Genomic DNA, 15434 nt, shown 5'->3' with positions numbered 1-15434 from the left:
TGTGATAACTATTGATAGATATACCTATACAAGCACAGGTTTTGGGCCTTACTAATTTTAAGATGATAAAGGGGGTCTTTAGACCAGTGAGTCTGTGGATTGTGACAGTGAGTGCTGTGAGATCAACTTAAATCCATTTTCTTCTCTTTTCTGCATTTGTGGCTCATATTTGAGGAGGTTTACATATTTTGGAAAACATGAATAAAAGTGACTAATTTAATCAAACATTAAATTAGCTCTCTCAGGCTAGTTTGATCTTTTCCTAATTTTAAACTAATTTTCCTAATTTTAATCTTATGCACTGTCTTAAAGAAGAAACAATATGGCCTGAATTTCCCTAATTGGAAACCATAGGAAGAAGTATTTCTTGCTTCCTAATTTCCTAGTTTATCTATTACCAGTCATTTAGTCAAATTGCTCTTTGTTCCCTATTTCATCCTTTGCATATTTCCCCTCCCACCCCACACTGATTTTGGGAGAAAAATAAGTAAACTGAGTCTTTCCCCTATATCTCAGTTTAATAAAAATTTGTTTCTTTGCTTACTTCATACTGGCTTTTAATTAATTATTTTATTACTATACTTATATAAAAAAGATTTGACTAGATGGAATGCTCTTTAGTTTCTTGGAGGTTTCCCTGTTCCTGGAGATTTAGCTTTTTAACTAGGCACCACTTAGCTACTTCCTCACATGGGATTGGAAATTACTGTTACGATTTTTATGGCATTGTGGACTTGACATTTGGGTGGGGTGTGGTGGGTGATGTAATGTCAAGAATACAACCATATACCTATACAAGTACAAGGTTTTGGGGCCTCATTAATTTTAAGGCTCCAGGGAGGTGGAGTCTGCTATAGGACCTTGGTGATGGTCCTTCCTCATCACTCTTGTACCAAGCGTCTTTTCTGTAGAATTGTACTCAAAGACTTGTATTTATGCCCATCTCCCTCTTGTACTTGTTCATGGACAGTTCTAACCCTCAGAGTAATATATTGAGATTATATTTTTGTCATCTGTAAAGTGAAGTTAGGTTAGCACTAGATGACTTCCAAGGCGCCTCCAAGATATGAAAAGGGTATACCAAGCGTTTTACCCATGACTTGTGGACTGCGTCTCTTTAGTCACTCTGCATGTATCTGATAGCGGGTAAATAAGTCTAGTAGAGCAGGTCACTGCCCTGGGAGGTTATACACCTGGCTGCATTGTTCTACCTCCTGTGGAAATCATCTGATCTAAGTCAGACTCAGCAGGGTTGGTATAAGAAACTGCTCTATGAAGACCGCCCTAAAAAACTGATGGGACAATTGTCCCATATGTTGTGACATCCCTAATGAGATGATCCAAGTGATGTCATTTTCACAGTAACTGAGAATATCCCTGTGTCCATACAGCGAGGCTTTGTTTGGTTATTTTTTTCTTGCTGCCATTTTCACATATTGAGAGCTGATAGTTTATAGTGTTTTCTTTTTTAACCTTTACTGCTGAAGCTAAGTTTATTGCTCAATCACAGGAGCCTTTCTTTTTTTCCTGTTTTAATGACCTTGTGAGTTTATTGTATGGGTGTCCAAATTTAAAGTTTATTTAAAAATTAAAAATAAATTTGCAGTTCTGTATTTCAGCTGATGAATAGCTGCAATGTCTTTTGCTGATGGCTGACAAGCAGCTTGTATTTTCACTATTAGCGGAAAGTGTAATTCACATGAAGTTCACAGTCATAAACTAAATAGCTTCGTGACTTAATTATGGTACATTCCTATTGAAATCAAAACATAAATTGAAAGAACTTTGAAGACCTAATCCATGGTTTTTAAGTAGAAATGCTGACCTTCATAGCTCTGCATTGCTGTGTAACTCTATAATGGGTCTTCCACTAGATTCATCACATGTGTGTTCATTGAGGGCCAGCATGTGCCAACCCTGTGCTAGACAGGAAGCAGAATGAAAATTCTTGCCCTGATGGAGCTGATCTTCTAGTAGGGAAGACAGATTTAAGCGAAATGAACATTTAGCACATGTAGTAAGTTGAACAGTAAGTGCTTTTCGAAGAAGCAGGAAGGGAACAGGGAGGTGGGTGCTGGTGGTGGGTGTAATTGAATGGGCGTAATTCAATTATGGAATTGGCAATAGGTGGTGGAGGGGTAGGCGGGTGTCCATGTAAGGGCCCTGAGCTGGGTGTACCTGCACTCGAGAGGCCTCTTTGGATGGGGGTGAGTGAGGAGCAGCAAGGAGAACCTGAGGGGCATTGTGAGGTGCTGGCTGGTGGCTTCAGCGTTCTGGGAAAGCCATCCTGAGTAAGCAGAATGCCTTCAGAGGGCTCTAAACAAATGAGGGACAGTCTGACATGTGTTTGATGTGATCCTGAAAGCCTTTTAACCAGGCATTGGGAATAATTAATGGTGTAAAGGCAGAGCAGGAAGGCCCTTGTGAAGTCTAGTGCACGACTCCAGATGAGCCCATGCTTATTGAGAGAATTTGCCCATAGATGGGACATGAGAGAGAGAAAAAAAACCAAGGACTGAAGGTTTTTGGTCTAAGCAACTGGTGTTACCATAAATTGAGATGGAAAGTCTGGGAGGAGCAGTTGGTTTTGGGGTATCAGGTTCAGTTTGGTACCTTGCAGTTGGGACTAGATACCCAGAGGAACTGTCCAGCAGGCTATCTGTAGTTTACGTCTGAGGTCTGAGTTGAAGGGTGAATCTGAGCCATCAGCACATAGATGGTATTTCAGAATGATTGAGAAGAGGTCCAGCACCTGGCCCTGGTCCTTCCACATCAGGGAGATCATGCACACCTTCAGAGAACCTCTGCAGGACAAGGCCAGGAGAGGAGCCAGGCCAAGAAGGCGAGGGAGGGAGGCTGGCTGTGGAGGAGGTGGGAGTGAGCCCTGGGCAGGTGCTTGTGGTGGGCAGGGCAGGCTGGATAGGGGCAGTTTGGTCAGTGGAAAAGCCAGAGTCTGATTGACTGGCTCTAGAGAGAATGTGAAGGGAGGAAATGGAGACACGTGTACAGGCAACTCTTGGGAATTCTGCTCTGAAGGGGAGGTGGGGAAATAGCAGTGCAGTGTGTATTGGGAATGACCTGGGAGGCAGGTAGTAAGGGACTCGGAGAGAACTGCTGAAGTACGGGAGCCCCTGGCGGTAAAGGGGGGAGGGCATACCAGTATCTTTGGACAGGAGCAAGGCCAGGTGGTGCTCATAAGCAGCCACGAGTGGGGTGGCTAAGTTCAAAAGAACTGATGGGGAAGAGAAAGCACTGAGGAAGGAGGAGCTGGGGTTTGGAAGGGAGAGGAGAAAGTATGACACAGTGGTCCAGGAGAATGAAGTGTTCAGGGAAGGGCTGCTTTGTGTCTGCAGCCTCGGACACATCAGCACTAGTGGTCATGGCTGTGTGTGATGGATGCACACAAGTTGTAGGTTATATACTTGTTACTTTGTTTTAGAAAAACAATTTCATAGGTGATAAATGAATATGGGCTTATAGAAAATTCAACAATCCTGAAGGATCAAGAATGTAAGTCAGCTCATATTGTCTATATTCCTTCCCTCATGGGTAACCTTCAGTATGTATCATTTCAGACACACATGGACATGTGACTACACATACATGCATTTTTAGAAAACAGAATAGGGATCATATACTGTTTTGCAATTTTCCTTTTACGTTCCTTTCTGTTAGTAGTATATTCTGGAGACCTTTCCATTATGGTTCATGCAATCAAACCACTCTCACTGACATTAGTGTCTGCAGTATTTTATAATAGGGTGTACTTTCATTTACCACTCCCCTAAGATTGAGCACTTAGGTTGTTGATTCGGTTGGTGGGCTCTTTTTTCATGTGCACCCTAGAAGAGGCTCTCTTCAGCCACTTGAGAGGTTAGGATTCAGGATTTTATGGTGAGTTTGGAGTATTTTCTTAAGCCACTTGTAGAACTTTTAGAAACCAGGAAAAAGCTTGAATTGGGCCCTTGAAAACTTTCCACTAGCCTTCTCTGAGAGACATTTATTTAACCTGGAAGCCTTGGATCATGAATGGGCTTCAGGGTGGCTCATGTGACAGAGTCCAAAATACGTTAGTTTAAAGCAGGGTTCTAACTAGTCATTGCCATTAAAGACATTATTGAACATTAATCTCAGTCCAGTTGTTTTATTATATTAAGACTGGACTGTCTCCAGGACTTCTGAGAAATGGCAAATTTAATTTGCCAAAATGGCAATGGCATGTATTGCTCTGTTCCAGTTTTCTTGGGCTTGTTGCCCTACTTTTCTATTCAAGCCTTCACTGTTAGCAGAATTTTAAATGACTCTTTATCCTGGCCAGAGAATCATTTTGAGTAAACAACTTGGATAACGTATGGTGTCCTCATTTGGAAGAGGTTAAGATTCAGGATTTTATGGTGAGTTTGGAGTATTGTCTTGAGCCACTTGCAGAGCTTTCAGAAATCAAGAAAAGGCTTGAAAAAGGCCCCTGAAAACTTTCCACTAGACCAGTGGTTCTCAACCTTCTGGCCCTTTAAAACAGTTCCTCATGTTGTGACCCCCAACCATAAAATTATTTTCGTTGCTACTTCATAACTGTAATGTTGCTACTGTTATGAATCGTAATGTAAATATCTGATATTCAGGATGGTCTTAGGCGACCCCTGTGAAAGGGTCGTTCAACCGCCAAAGGGGTCGCGACCCACAGGTTGAGAACTGCTGCACTAGACCTTTATGAGAGATAGGTATTTAACCTGGAAGCTATGGATCCAGAGCCATCATGAATGGGCTTCAGGTGTATCACTTAGGTTAAGCTTGGCTGCATGTGACAGACTGCAAAATATACATTGTTTTAAAGCAGGTGGTTGTTTATTTTCCTTATGAGAAAGTCTGAGACAGGCAGTCCAGGAGGCGTGGCAGCTCCATAGATGTGAGGACCCAGGCTATTTCCTTCTTGTTCTTTGCTCCAACGTTCTAGCTCCTGTCCATCCTCATCCCTAGAGTCTAGCAGCAGCAGGAGGGCTATGGTCACTGCCAGCTTTCTTTTGATGAGGTGCTGGCGCTGCCATGCACCGTGTCTGAGCTCATCTTCCATAGGCTTAAACTTGGCCAGGTAGCCACAGTGTGCTGTAGGAGAGGTGGGAGCTTTCCTTTGGTGCCCACATGGCCCTATAAATTAGGGCTCTTACATTGGTATTGGTGAAGCCTGTGAAACTTGCTAGAGTTTTGTCTGTGCAAATATCCAGGGAAAGGGTCCATGGTTTTTTGTTTGTTTGTTTTTAATTAAATTCTAAAGCAGACTGTTGACTCTAAAATGTTTTAAATCTATCAAGTCAAAGATCAGTTGGGTGGTATCTAACCGAGGACTACCACCTTCAGTATAGAGTTCAGTGTATCCCTTTAATAATTTTTGCTTTGGTTTTTAATTTGGAAAAAAGAAGACTGAGATTATGGCATGAGTAGCTTTGATCTTTAAACTCACCACCAGTTAACCACCACGTAACTTAGAGGTCATCTTCAGAGGACACACATTTAGCACGACACCTTATTTCCTTATCCTGACAGGTGCTCTGGAGCAGTTGCTGAGGATGAAGGTGGAAGAAACTCCCAGTGTTCAGCACAGGCACCAGGTTCAGAGAATATTACTGGATATAACTGAGGTTGGAATTGAGAATGTCCCCCACAGTTTATGCCTAAATATTTAGTTGTGTTATGCCTAAATATTTAGTTGTCTGGACATCTTCAAAAAGTGTGTGGTGTTTTGTTTTAAATTTTGAAAAGGTGATAAATGCACTTGATAAAAAATGCAAATAGTATAAAAGGGTGAAAAGTAAAAAATAGTTTTCTTTTTACCCTTTATGTTCCGGAGAAATTCTGTACATATTTTTATAGCATTTTTTTTTTTAAAGTATGTTGTGCGCATCCTGCCCCGTTTATATTCGTGTAATACTGCATCTTGGGAGTTGTTCTTAGAGATATTTGCCTCCTTTTACATTTATTTGAAATTCCATTGTTTGGCTGTGCCATACATTTTGTTGTTGTTGATGTACATTTAGGTTGCATCCGTTCTTTTGCTGCTAAAAGCAATGCCTTAGTTGTGTCTTGTTTTGTTTTTTGGTATGTAGATCTATGTACAGATATATGAATCTATGTGCTGGAAGGATTCCTGAATAAGGAATGACACGGTCAAGGCTGTGTCCAGTGCATTTTGATAGCTATCTTGCTTGTTGTTCTCCAGGGTTATACTCCCACCAGAAGTGCAGGAGAGCTATTTTTCCTATTTCCCGATACTCTTCCAGTACAGTGTACCACACTGAGTGTTGCTTTGGTTTTCTTTCTTAGCATCTCCTGTTACACATATGCTGGATCTTCTTTGTCACTATGCTACTTTTTCTTGAACTTTTCATTTCTTTTTAATTAAAAAAAAATCCCTCCTCTTGTTTTTCTGAAGGCATAATTTATTATTTGCTCTTGGATTCCTTCTAATTTTCACTTCCAAAACTGTTTTGCCTTTGTTTCTAACCTTTTCTGAGTTCTGTCACTTCATTTTTGAGCTTTTCTCATGATGGTTTATGGTTAATAGTACCATATCATTTCCTTCATGAACTTTAACTTGTTTTGAAATATTAGATTAGCATTTTTCATTTATTTTGGTAACATGTCTTTTTAGCCAGTTTTCACTGACTTTAGTGATGTTGCTGCTGCTGTTGTTGTTGTTGTTCTTCTTCTTCCACTTCCTCTTCCTCTTCTTCTTCTTTCTTCGAAGCAGGGAGAGGGAGAGAGAGAAACATCAATGATGAGAGAAGAAACATTGATAACATTGATTGGCTGCCTCCTGCACGCTCCCCACTGGGGATCGAGCCCACAACCCGGGCATGTGCCCTGACCAGAAATCGAACTGTGACCTCCTGGTTCATAGGTCAACGCTCAACCTCTGAGCCACACAGCCCAGGCTATTTTGCTTCTTATTCTCTTTTAATATATATTATCTTTTCATCAATTGGACCTCAATTTTTTTTTTGTTTATTTTGATGTGGAATTAATTTTTCTGACTATTTAGAAGGGAGGCTTGATTTAGAATAGTTTTTCTAAATTCAGTGTTCTAGAGCTCTTATTTTACATGTTTTTTAGGAAGTCTTAAAAAAATGTAGCAGTTCATTTTCTGAACTCTCCTGGCTCTGTTTTTCTCTCCCACCTTTAATTAGACTTTGATTTGTCTCTGTCATTGTTTTCCCTGTCCTGTATATTTTGTATTCTGTTTTCAGTCATTTTGTTTCAGTGTGTTTGGCTTAAAGGGAGCTTTGGATGATGATTATTTTTAAAAAATATATATTTTATTGATTTTTTTACAGAGAGGAAGGGAGAGGGTTAGAGAGTTAGAAACATCGATGAGAGAGAAACATTGATCAGCTGCCTCCTGCACACCTTCTACTGGGGATGTGCCCGCAACCAAGGTACATGCCCTTGACCGGAATTGAACCTGGGACCCTTCAGTCCACAGGCCGACGCTCTATCCACTGAGCCAAACCGGTTAGGGCAAGGATGATTATTTTTAAGAGTTCCTGGAGCCCAGAATGTTCTAGGCCTCTGGACTTTATTGCAGACCTCTTGCATTTGTCTGCTCTGGGACTGTGCTCACTTCCTGGTTTCAGCTGCTGTTCTCAAATTGACACATTACTTCTCTGCTCCCTGCTTCTACCATGATGATCTTGTCACTGTCAGTGGTGTGTCCCCACTTGCTTGCATTTTGGGGTTTGTCAGGAAGAAATCATCACTCAGTTCTACTATAGACATTGGCCTGGTTTTGTTATCCTAGCTGCTCCATGTGTTTTTATGGGGGGATTTGAGGAGATTAAAAATGTTTTAGTAGTGGACTCAGTCAAAGTTGCTCTGAGATCTTTTGTTTCTCATCCAGATTGGTGGTTATCAATCTCTTTTTTGTTAAGGACAGTTGATGTTTTCTCACCTCATTCAGTCTTGTATGAAGTGATCATACATTTGATTAGATGTTTACAAAGGAAGACTTAAGAGAGGAGATTTGTTCCTCCTACAAATTGTCTTCCCTATGAAATTCTGGAGCTACCATTTAAGCTGTAGAATTTAAGTCTGGACAAAAGAGAAGAGGAATCATGTTATTTATAGGATTTAAGAACACATGTGAAACCTGCAAATTAATTTAATCTTCGTTGGAGCTTACCATTAAAAGTTGCTGTCAGGAGATTCCGACTTGAAACTAGATGATCTGAAAATTGTAAGTTATCTCTCTGCTGCTCCACAGGAGCCATGTAGGGATGGTAAGTACTTACTGATGAAAGGAGCTGTGCTGTAGAGTTGAGTGTATGGTTACGGCCCTCAGGGAACATATAGTCTAGGTGGGAAAATAATTTCTTTTGTAAATAATTACTTGTAAATACATAATCCGATATAATAAAGAGGTAATATGCAAATTGACTGTAACACCCTCACGAGATGGCCACCCCATGTGGTCACAAGATGGCAGGCAGGGGAGGGCAGTTGTGGGCGATCAGGCCAGCAGGGGAGGGCAGTTAGGGGTGACCAGGCCAGCAGGGGAGGGCAGTTAGGGGTGACCAGGCCAGCAGGGGAGGGCAGTTAGGGACGACCAGGCCGGCAGGGGAGAGCAATTAGGGGTGACCGGGCCAGCAGGGGAGGGCAGTTAGGGGCAACCAAGCAGGCAGGGGAGCAGTTAAGCATCAATCAGGCTGGCAGGGAAGTGGTTAGGGGGTGATCAGGCTGGCAGGCAGAAATGGTTAGGGGCAATCAGGCAGGCAGGCTCCCAACTCCTAAACCGGCAGTCGACATCCCCCGAGGGGTCCCAGATTGGAGAGGGTGCAGGCTGGGCTGAGGGACACCACCACCAACCCCCCCCCCCCCCCCCCCCCCAGTGCACAAATTTCATGCACTGGGCCTCTAGTATAAAGTATAATAAGATAAAAAATATTACAGTGACATTGATTACTGAGTTCTTCAGGACCTTCTCTTTTTCAAGTACTATATTTGGATCTCTGATCGAGAGATCATATTTACAATGATATGGCCTCATTTTTGTTTTGGAAAATAAGGTCTCTCTAGGCCTAATCAAAGTGTTTCAGGATCAGGGAGAAAATAACTGACTCTATTCCAGACACAATGTTAGGCTCAGGGATGACAACTCACACCAGAGGTGGCCCTGCCCCAGAAGATGCCCTGTGAATAGGATGGCAGTGCTCTTGGGCATAGCAGTGGGCTGTGTTGCAGTTCAGGTCTGTGCTGGAAGCCAAGGGGAAGCAAAACAGAGGCGCTCAGAGAGGGTGGATTTGAGTAGGAGAAATGGGGCATGGGGATAGCCTTGGCTGAAAGGTCCATTAGGTAAACTTTGGGAGGTGAGAGTTTTATTACTGGTGGAAACAACAGTGCGATGGTTTTCTGGGGTGTGTGAGCTGAGACCCCACGGGGAGCAGGTGGAAGATAGGATGTATTCTGTGGGCAGTAGGGGACTGTTGGAGACTTTTGGCTTGGGGATGATGTGTTTAAGCCATTTTAGGAAGGTGACTTTGGAGGTAGTGTGAGTAATGGATTGATAAAGTGAGAGGCTCTCAGGTAGGGGCTAGACAGAAGCAATGAGCATTTTTGGGGCTGTTTCTCAATTTTCCAAAAATGCTAACCTTTTGGTGGTTTGGGGTAAGAAGAACCCTATATTAAAAACAAAATTTGTGGACATCTGATATTCTCTCTCTATTTTTGTTTTTATTATTCTCACCTGAGGATATGTTTATTGATTTTAGAGAGAGGAAAAGGAAGGGGGTTGGGAGAGAGAGAGAGAGAAAGAAAGAGAAAGTGAAAGAAACATCCCTGTGAGAGCAAAACATTGACATGTTCCAGGGATAGAATCCACAACCTAGGTATGTGCCCTAACTGGGAATCGAACCCACAACCTTTTGGTGCACAGGATGACGCTCCAACCAACTGACCCATCTTGCCAGGGCCTGATGTGCTCTTGAATATATATGGTCAGCAGTTTTCATTTCACAGGTCACAATCATTAATCTCCCTCTCTGCTCTTGTGTTTGTTTTGTAGGTGACAGAATCCTAGCCCTGTGTGAGTTTGATTCTTGCTTGTTGACTGGCCCCTCTTCTCTCCTTCTGGATGATGTCAGAACAGGATCTGGCGGATGTGGTGCAGATTGCAGTAGAAGACCTGAGTCACCATCACCCAGGTATGTGAGAGCAGATGGACTTTGTTCTATTTTTTAAAAATCCAAAAGTGCGCCCAGCTGGTGTGGCTCAGTGGTTGAGCATCTACCCATGCACCAAGAGGTCACCGGTTTGATTCCTGGTCAGGGCACATGCCCCACGTATGGGGTCAGTCCCCAGTGGGGTTAGCGTGCAGGAGGCAGATGATCAATGTTGATTCTTTCCCATTGATGTTTGTATCTATCTCCCTCCCTCTCTCTCTCAAATAAAAAAGACCATATTTAAAATAAAAATAAAAATCCAAAAGTGCTTCCAGAAGTATTCTTTAGTCTTTTAAAGAAAGAGGAAAAGTGATGCATGCACTGTGTGAAAGGTCCATTCTCAAATGGGTAGCCTTCTAGCACCTTGTCCGCTCTTCCCTCCTCTGATGTGCACAGGCACTTACAGTCTCTGCTTCCCTCTTCCTTCCCCCACCTGTAGGGGCCTCTGTGACAGCTTAGTTCCTTATAATTTCCTCCTTTTAAAATTTACTATTGTAATGGCCATGGAAATGTTACCATGTTGATATGTCCAAATTGACTGCATTTATGTGACAACTACATGGTATTCCATTTATAGGTGTTCCCTCATTTATTGAACTTTCCTCTTGTGGATGGCATTTATATTTTTTGCACTGTTTCTATTTCATATAAACCCCTGCAATAAAGATCCCTGTAAGTATATCTTGGAAAATCTTTTTTTATGGTAAATTCCCAGTAGAATTGCTTTGTATGTTTACAATTTTGATAAGACACTGACAGATTTCCCAGAAATGTTTTACTGTGTTACTCTTCCATCTGCTGAGTGAGAACAACTATTTTCCTAAACTTTGGCTAAGGCTGGTAATTTTTCTTATTGATGTTAAAAGCATACATCTACTTTGAAACCTTAACTAAATATTTGTTTTAAGAAGGCCCCTCATAAAGGAAACCCTAAATTTCAAGAACTTCAGTTATGAAAAAGCTTTGTCTACACTTTTACTTATAAAAGGATTTCTCAGTAGGTTTCCTCTTTTTTTTTTGCCTTAAAGTTTTAAGTGTTTTATATATAGTTACAAGTGCACATAATTAAGTCACTGAATGTCTGTTGCCTGTTTTTCCCTTTTAGAATAGTGAAATTGAAATACTGAATTGTTTTTCCAATATAAAAGAGAATTTTCAGAAATTTCATAAGAAAGCATGATGTCTATCCTGTATGATCTATTTGATATGTTAATTGGGAAACATTTCATTTGGAAATTAGTTACGATACAGAAGGGGAGAGTAATATAAATAATTTTGGAATTAAATGAGCGGCCATAAAGAAATGAAGTGTTTCATTTCAGGAATACTATTCTTTGGTCAGTTTCCCCATTATTTTGCTTCTGATTTTTTTTTTTCACAGATAGGGTTCTGTTTTATTTTTCACCATTGAAAGTCTAAATTTTAAACAGATTCTTAGATTTGGGGCTCCTATCCATCAGCTTGTTCAAATTTAGCACCTGACTTATGCCTAGTAGTTTTATTGGAGCTGTGACCTTCACCACGAAGCTCCATGAGTTTTCCCAGTTCAAACTTGGGCTTCAGCATTTTTACTTTTCTAACAAAGACATCATGGAGTGGGTAAATAGGTTGGCAAACCTTTCCTCTATCTTTTCCCATGCTGTCTGGAATAAACTTATCGATCACTTCTATGACGTCATTTGTCTGTACTTCTCAGGTCATGATTTCCATCATCATCTTCTGGATTTGGTGGACCTGTTGATGCTGAGCACAGGAGGTCTTCCGAATCTGATTGTTGTGATTTTTTTAGTAAAACCAACATAGAATAGATGAAGCAAATAACCATTGGTATTATGACATCAACATGAGCTTCAGTCATGCTCTTTCATTTTGTCACGGGTAAGATCCATGCTGTGGAAATCAGTGGTTTTGTCCTGCACATTTAGTAATTAGCTTGAATTTTCTAACTGCAATGTCATCATTCTGCAGATCAGTTTGGCTCACTTCAAAACCACGACCCTTGAGACCATCAGATGTGATTTTGGTTCCTTGACTAGTTTATGTGACATTTCTTTTTTTTTTTTTTTAATTTATTTTATTGATTTTTTACAGAGAGGAAGGGAGAGGGATAGAGAGTCAGAAACATCGATGAGAGAGAAACATCAATCAGCTGCCTCCTTCACACTCCCCACTGGGTATGTGCCCGCAACTAAGGTATGTGCCCTTGACCAGAATTGAACCTGGGACCCTTGAGTCCGCAGGCCGACGCTCTATCCACTGAGCCAAACCGGTTAGGGCGTGACATTTCTTATATTGAACACAGCTGGTGCTTTCACATGACACTGATCTTTCTTAGAAAAGAGATCACCCATTTTCTTGGCTCCCTTTTAGCCGAATAGTGACCTGTGCACCTGGCTTCCCCTGTGTTTGCCCCTGACGCCTTTTGTTTAATTATTGCCAACTACCATGGTGCTGCTCAGAGAGCCAAAAGCTGCTTCTGATTTTTTTTTTTTAATATATATTTTATTGATTTTTTACAGAGAGGAAGGGAGAAGGATAGAGAGTTAGAAACATCGATGAGAGAGAAACATCGATCAGCTGCCTCCTGCACATGTCCTACTGGGGATGTGCCTGCAACCAAGATACATGCCCTTGACCGGAATCGAACCCGGGACCCTTCAGTCCGCAGGCCGACGCTCTATCCACTGAGCCAAACCGGTGCTGGCTGCTTCTGATTTTTTTAGTAAGAAGCACTATCACCTATTAACTGGCAAAATCAAGAGCTTCATCAGATCATTGAACAAAGTTGGGCATATGAGTGCAGCTATTCAACTACAATTTTCTCTGTAAAAACTAACCAATTTGTTTAGAGCTAATACTTATAGCCCTGACCTCATTAGCACCACACCTTACAAACCTTTGAACTTAAAAAGAAGCAGCGCTATCACTGTATATAGCAATTTAAAAAATATCCGTGTTTATATTTTGATAGGTGAACAACAGTTTCTTTAGAAAGCACACACTGCAATGTTATAGAAGAGAAATGTTCCAGTCACATAAAATTTAAGCACTTTTAGAACTATTCAAATTCTGATAGCTGACTTCCTACATAAATCCCCTCTCTGTAGATTATAGTCCAGGAAGGCATAGAGAAGTCATTTCTAATCTTGTTTTGTTCCATCTCTGTTCCTTAAATAACTGGGAATTATAGTTTATTGACTGTTTAATGAGAACCTGTATGCAAGGCTCTCTGAGGCCTTTATGGGCAGAAAGCCTGCAATTTCTGACTCAAAAGAACTTGCACACACCCAGCAAATACCATGGTGCATTACACATGTTTGTAGTCAGAATGGGTTTAAGATTGAGATTATTTTTTCCTCATCTCTAAAATATGACCTTTGTGAAATTTAAAAGTAGTTAAGCAAGTAGAAGAAACAAAAATTTCTCATAATCCTAGTAATAGAACTGCTTTTAAAATGTTGGCATGTATGTCCTAATTTCCATTTAAAAATAAATGTTTAGGTTTTGGTTTTGCATGTACTCACCATACAGCTACACTTACTTCACTTGTCTGCATGTAACTTTCTTCAGACCTATCATTCCAGGTGATTGTGATGGCTTTAAAATGAGTATTAAGCCCTGGCTGGTTTTGCTCAGTATCTTTACAATTTCCATAGAGCATTGGCCTTTGGACTGAAGGGTCTTGGGCTCGATTCTGCTCAAGGATATGTACCTTGATTATAGGCTCCATCCCCAGCCCTGGATCGGGGCCGTGTATCTCTCACATTGATGTTTCTTTCTGTTTCTCCGCCTCCCTTCCGCTCTTTCTAAAAGTCAATGGAAAAAATATCCTTAGTGAGGATTAACAAATAAAAAAGAGTATTGAGTTCTTTAATATAAATCTAAAAGCAATGCACACAAAATTATAATAAGCAATGCAACAAAGGACAAAGAAGAAAAGAAATTGTAGTCCTGCAGCCAATCGGAAGTTATTGGTAAATTCTGGTTCCGGTGCCTGTGCTGTCTGCCACGGACACATCTCCTTTTATGCATCTGCTTCATTGCTCTTTGCTTCCAGCCTGAGGTGCTTCACGCTGCCAAGGGGCATGGAGTCGTCTTTTCTGTGGTGACAGGAACCAGCTGTGTGGCTCTGGACAAGTCACTTAACCTCTCTGAACTTGTTTTCTATTCAGCAAATTAAAAGGATCAAAATGATTGCCAAGGTTTCTCTCTGCCTTCCTAGTCCTGGTATAATTACCAGTTTTCTATAGAGGTGACAAAAGTTTAGGGAACCTGTGTTTTGGTAACCACAAACACTTGTAGACGTGGATTTCCCCCCTTTTTACTTAATTAAATAAACATTCATTTTTATTTTTGTGGAGGTAGTCAAGGCATTTCCTGCCACACAGGATCCACTGTGCAATGATCTTAGATAGGCAAGATGCCTTTTGTTATTGTCAGTCCTTGGCTGGTTCCTGCAGAGGAGCTTTGGGTAATCACCTCCGGGAGATCACTTTACTACTCCTGCCTAGGAACTACGAAAGGTTTGTGTTTGAGTTATGGGTCTATGCAGTATCTTTATACTTAAGAATTTTGAGATGAATTATCGAGTATGTATAAGTTTAAAGGCATTGACACTTAAAAAAAAATTGAGATCTTATTTGGAATATCAAGATATACAGCCTGTTGAAGTGGCAGTGCTTTGATTGAGATGGGGCCTGGGCCATAGTGACCTGTGCACTTGGCTTCCCTTGTGCTTGCCCTGACCCTCCCTAAGCAGATGAGACATCTAATGCCAGCCAGATGCGCTGTGTCCACATCTGTGGACAGCCTTTTGTGAGGGGCTGGGGGCGTTCTTTCTTTGGTGGTGGTTGCTGTGCCACAGCATGAGCAGGTACTATTTCCAGCACCCGTGTGGGCCTGGTGGAAGAGGGATAGATTTCCCTGAGTGGAGGTAGTTGAGCACAGGGAAGATTGGAGGGGGAAGAGCTGGGACTGTCAGACATCTTTGTCCAGGTGAGGCAGGCATCTTCTGTCCACAGCGAGTTTATCCTGCTTGATTGTAGCATGGGGTGCATTTGAAAGGAGGTCTGACGATATGCCAAAGTGGTCCGGCTCCATAGTTTATTCTCCATGGGTGGATACTCCCACAAGTGCTACAATAAATGCAATTCTGTGTACACATGTATATATACACAATATTATAATATACATGCTCTGTGTGTATATATATGTATATATATAATA

The 15434-nt window shown here is 41.3% G+C and overlaps 1 protein-coding gene across 6 annotated transcripts in view; it reads left to right on the top strand.

Moving 5' to 3' along the window:
• The window catches only part of BANP (BTG3 associated nuclear protein), a 147117-nt gene that overhangs the window by 20023 nt on the left and 111660 nt on the right, over positions 1–15434 (top strand). For 4 of the 6 annotated variants that reach the window (XM_070399007.1, XM_070399008.1, XM_070399004.1 and 1 more), the window contains exon 2: positions 10052–10190. In XM_070399007.1, the coding sequence (XP_070255108.1) occupies positions 10121–10190 (70 nt within the window). In that variant the 5' untranslated portion in view covers positions 10052–10120. Of the gene's footprint in view, positions 1–5541; positions 5637–10051; positions 10191–15434 lie in introns of all 6 variants that reach the window. The other 2 variants (XM_070399005.1, XM_070399006.1) reach the window with 1 other exon arrangement.

This window comes from Myotis yumanensis, unplaced genomic scaffold (assembly GCF_028538775.1).
Source record: "Myotis yumanensis isolate MYYU_CA2020_CCGP unplaced genomic scaffold, mMyoYum1.0.hap1 SCAF_18, whole genome shotgun sequence".
Classification (NCBI taxonomy): domain Eukaryota; kingdom Metazoa; phylum Chordata; class Mammalia; order Chiroptera; family Vespertilionidae; genus Myotis; species Myotis yumanensis.
Note: the sequence above shows the minus strand (reverse complement) of the source record. Positions and strands in the feature narration are given on the sequence as shown.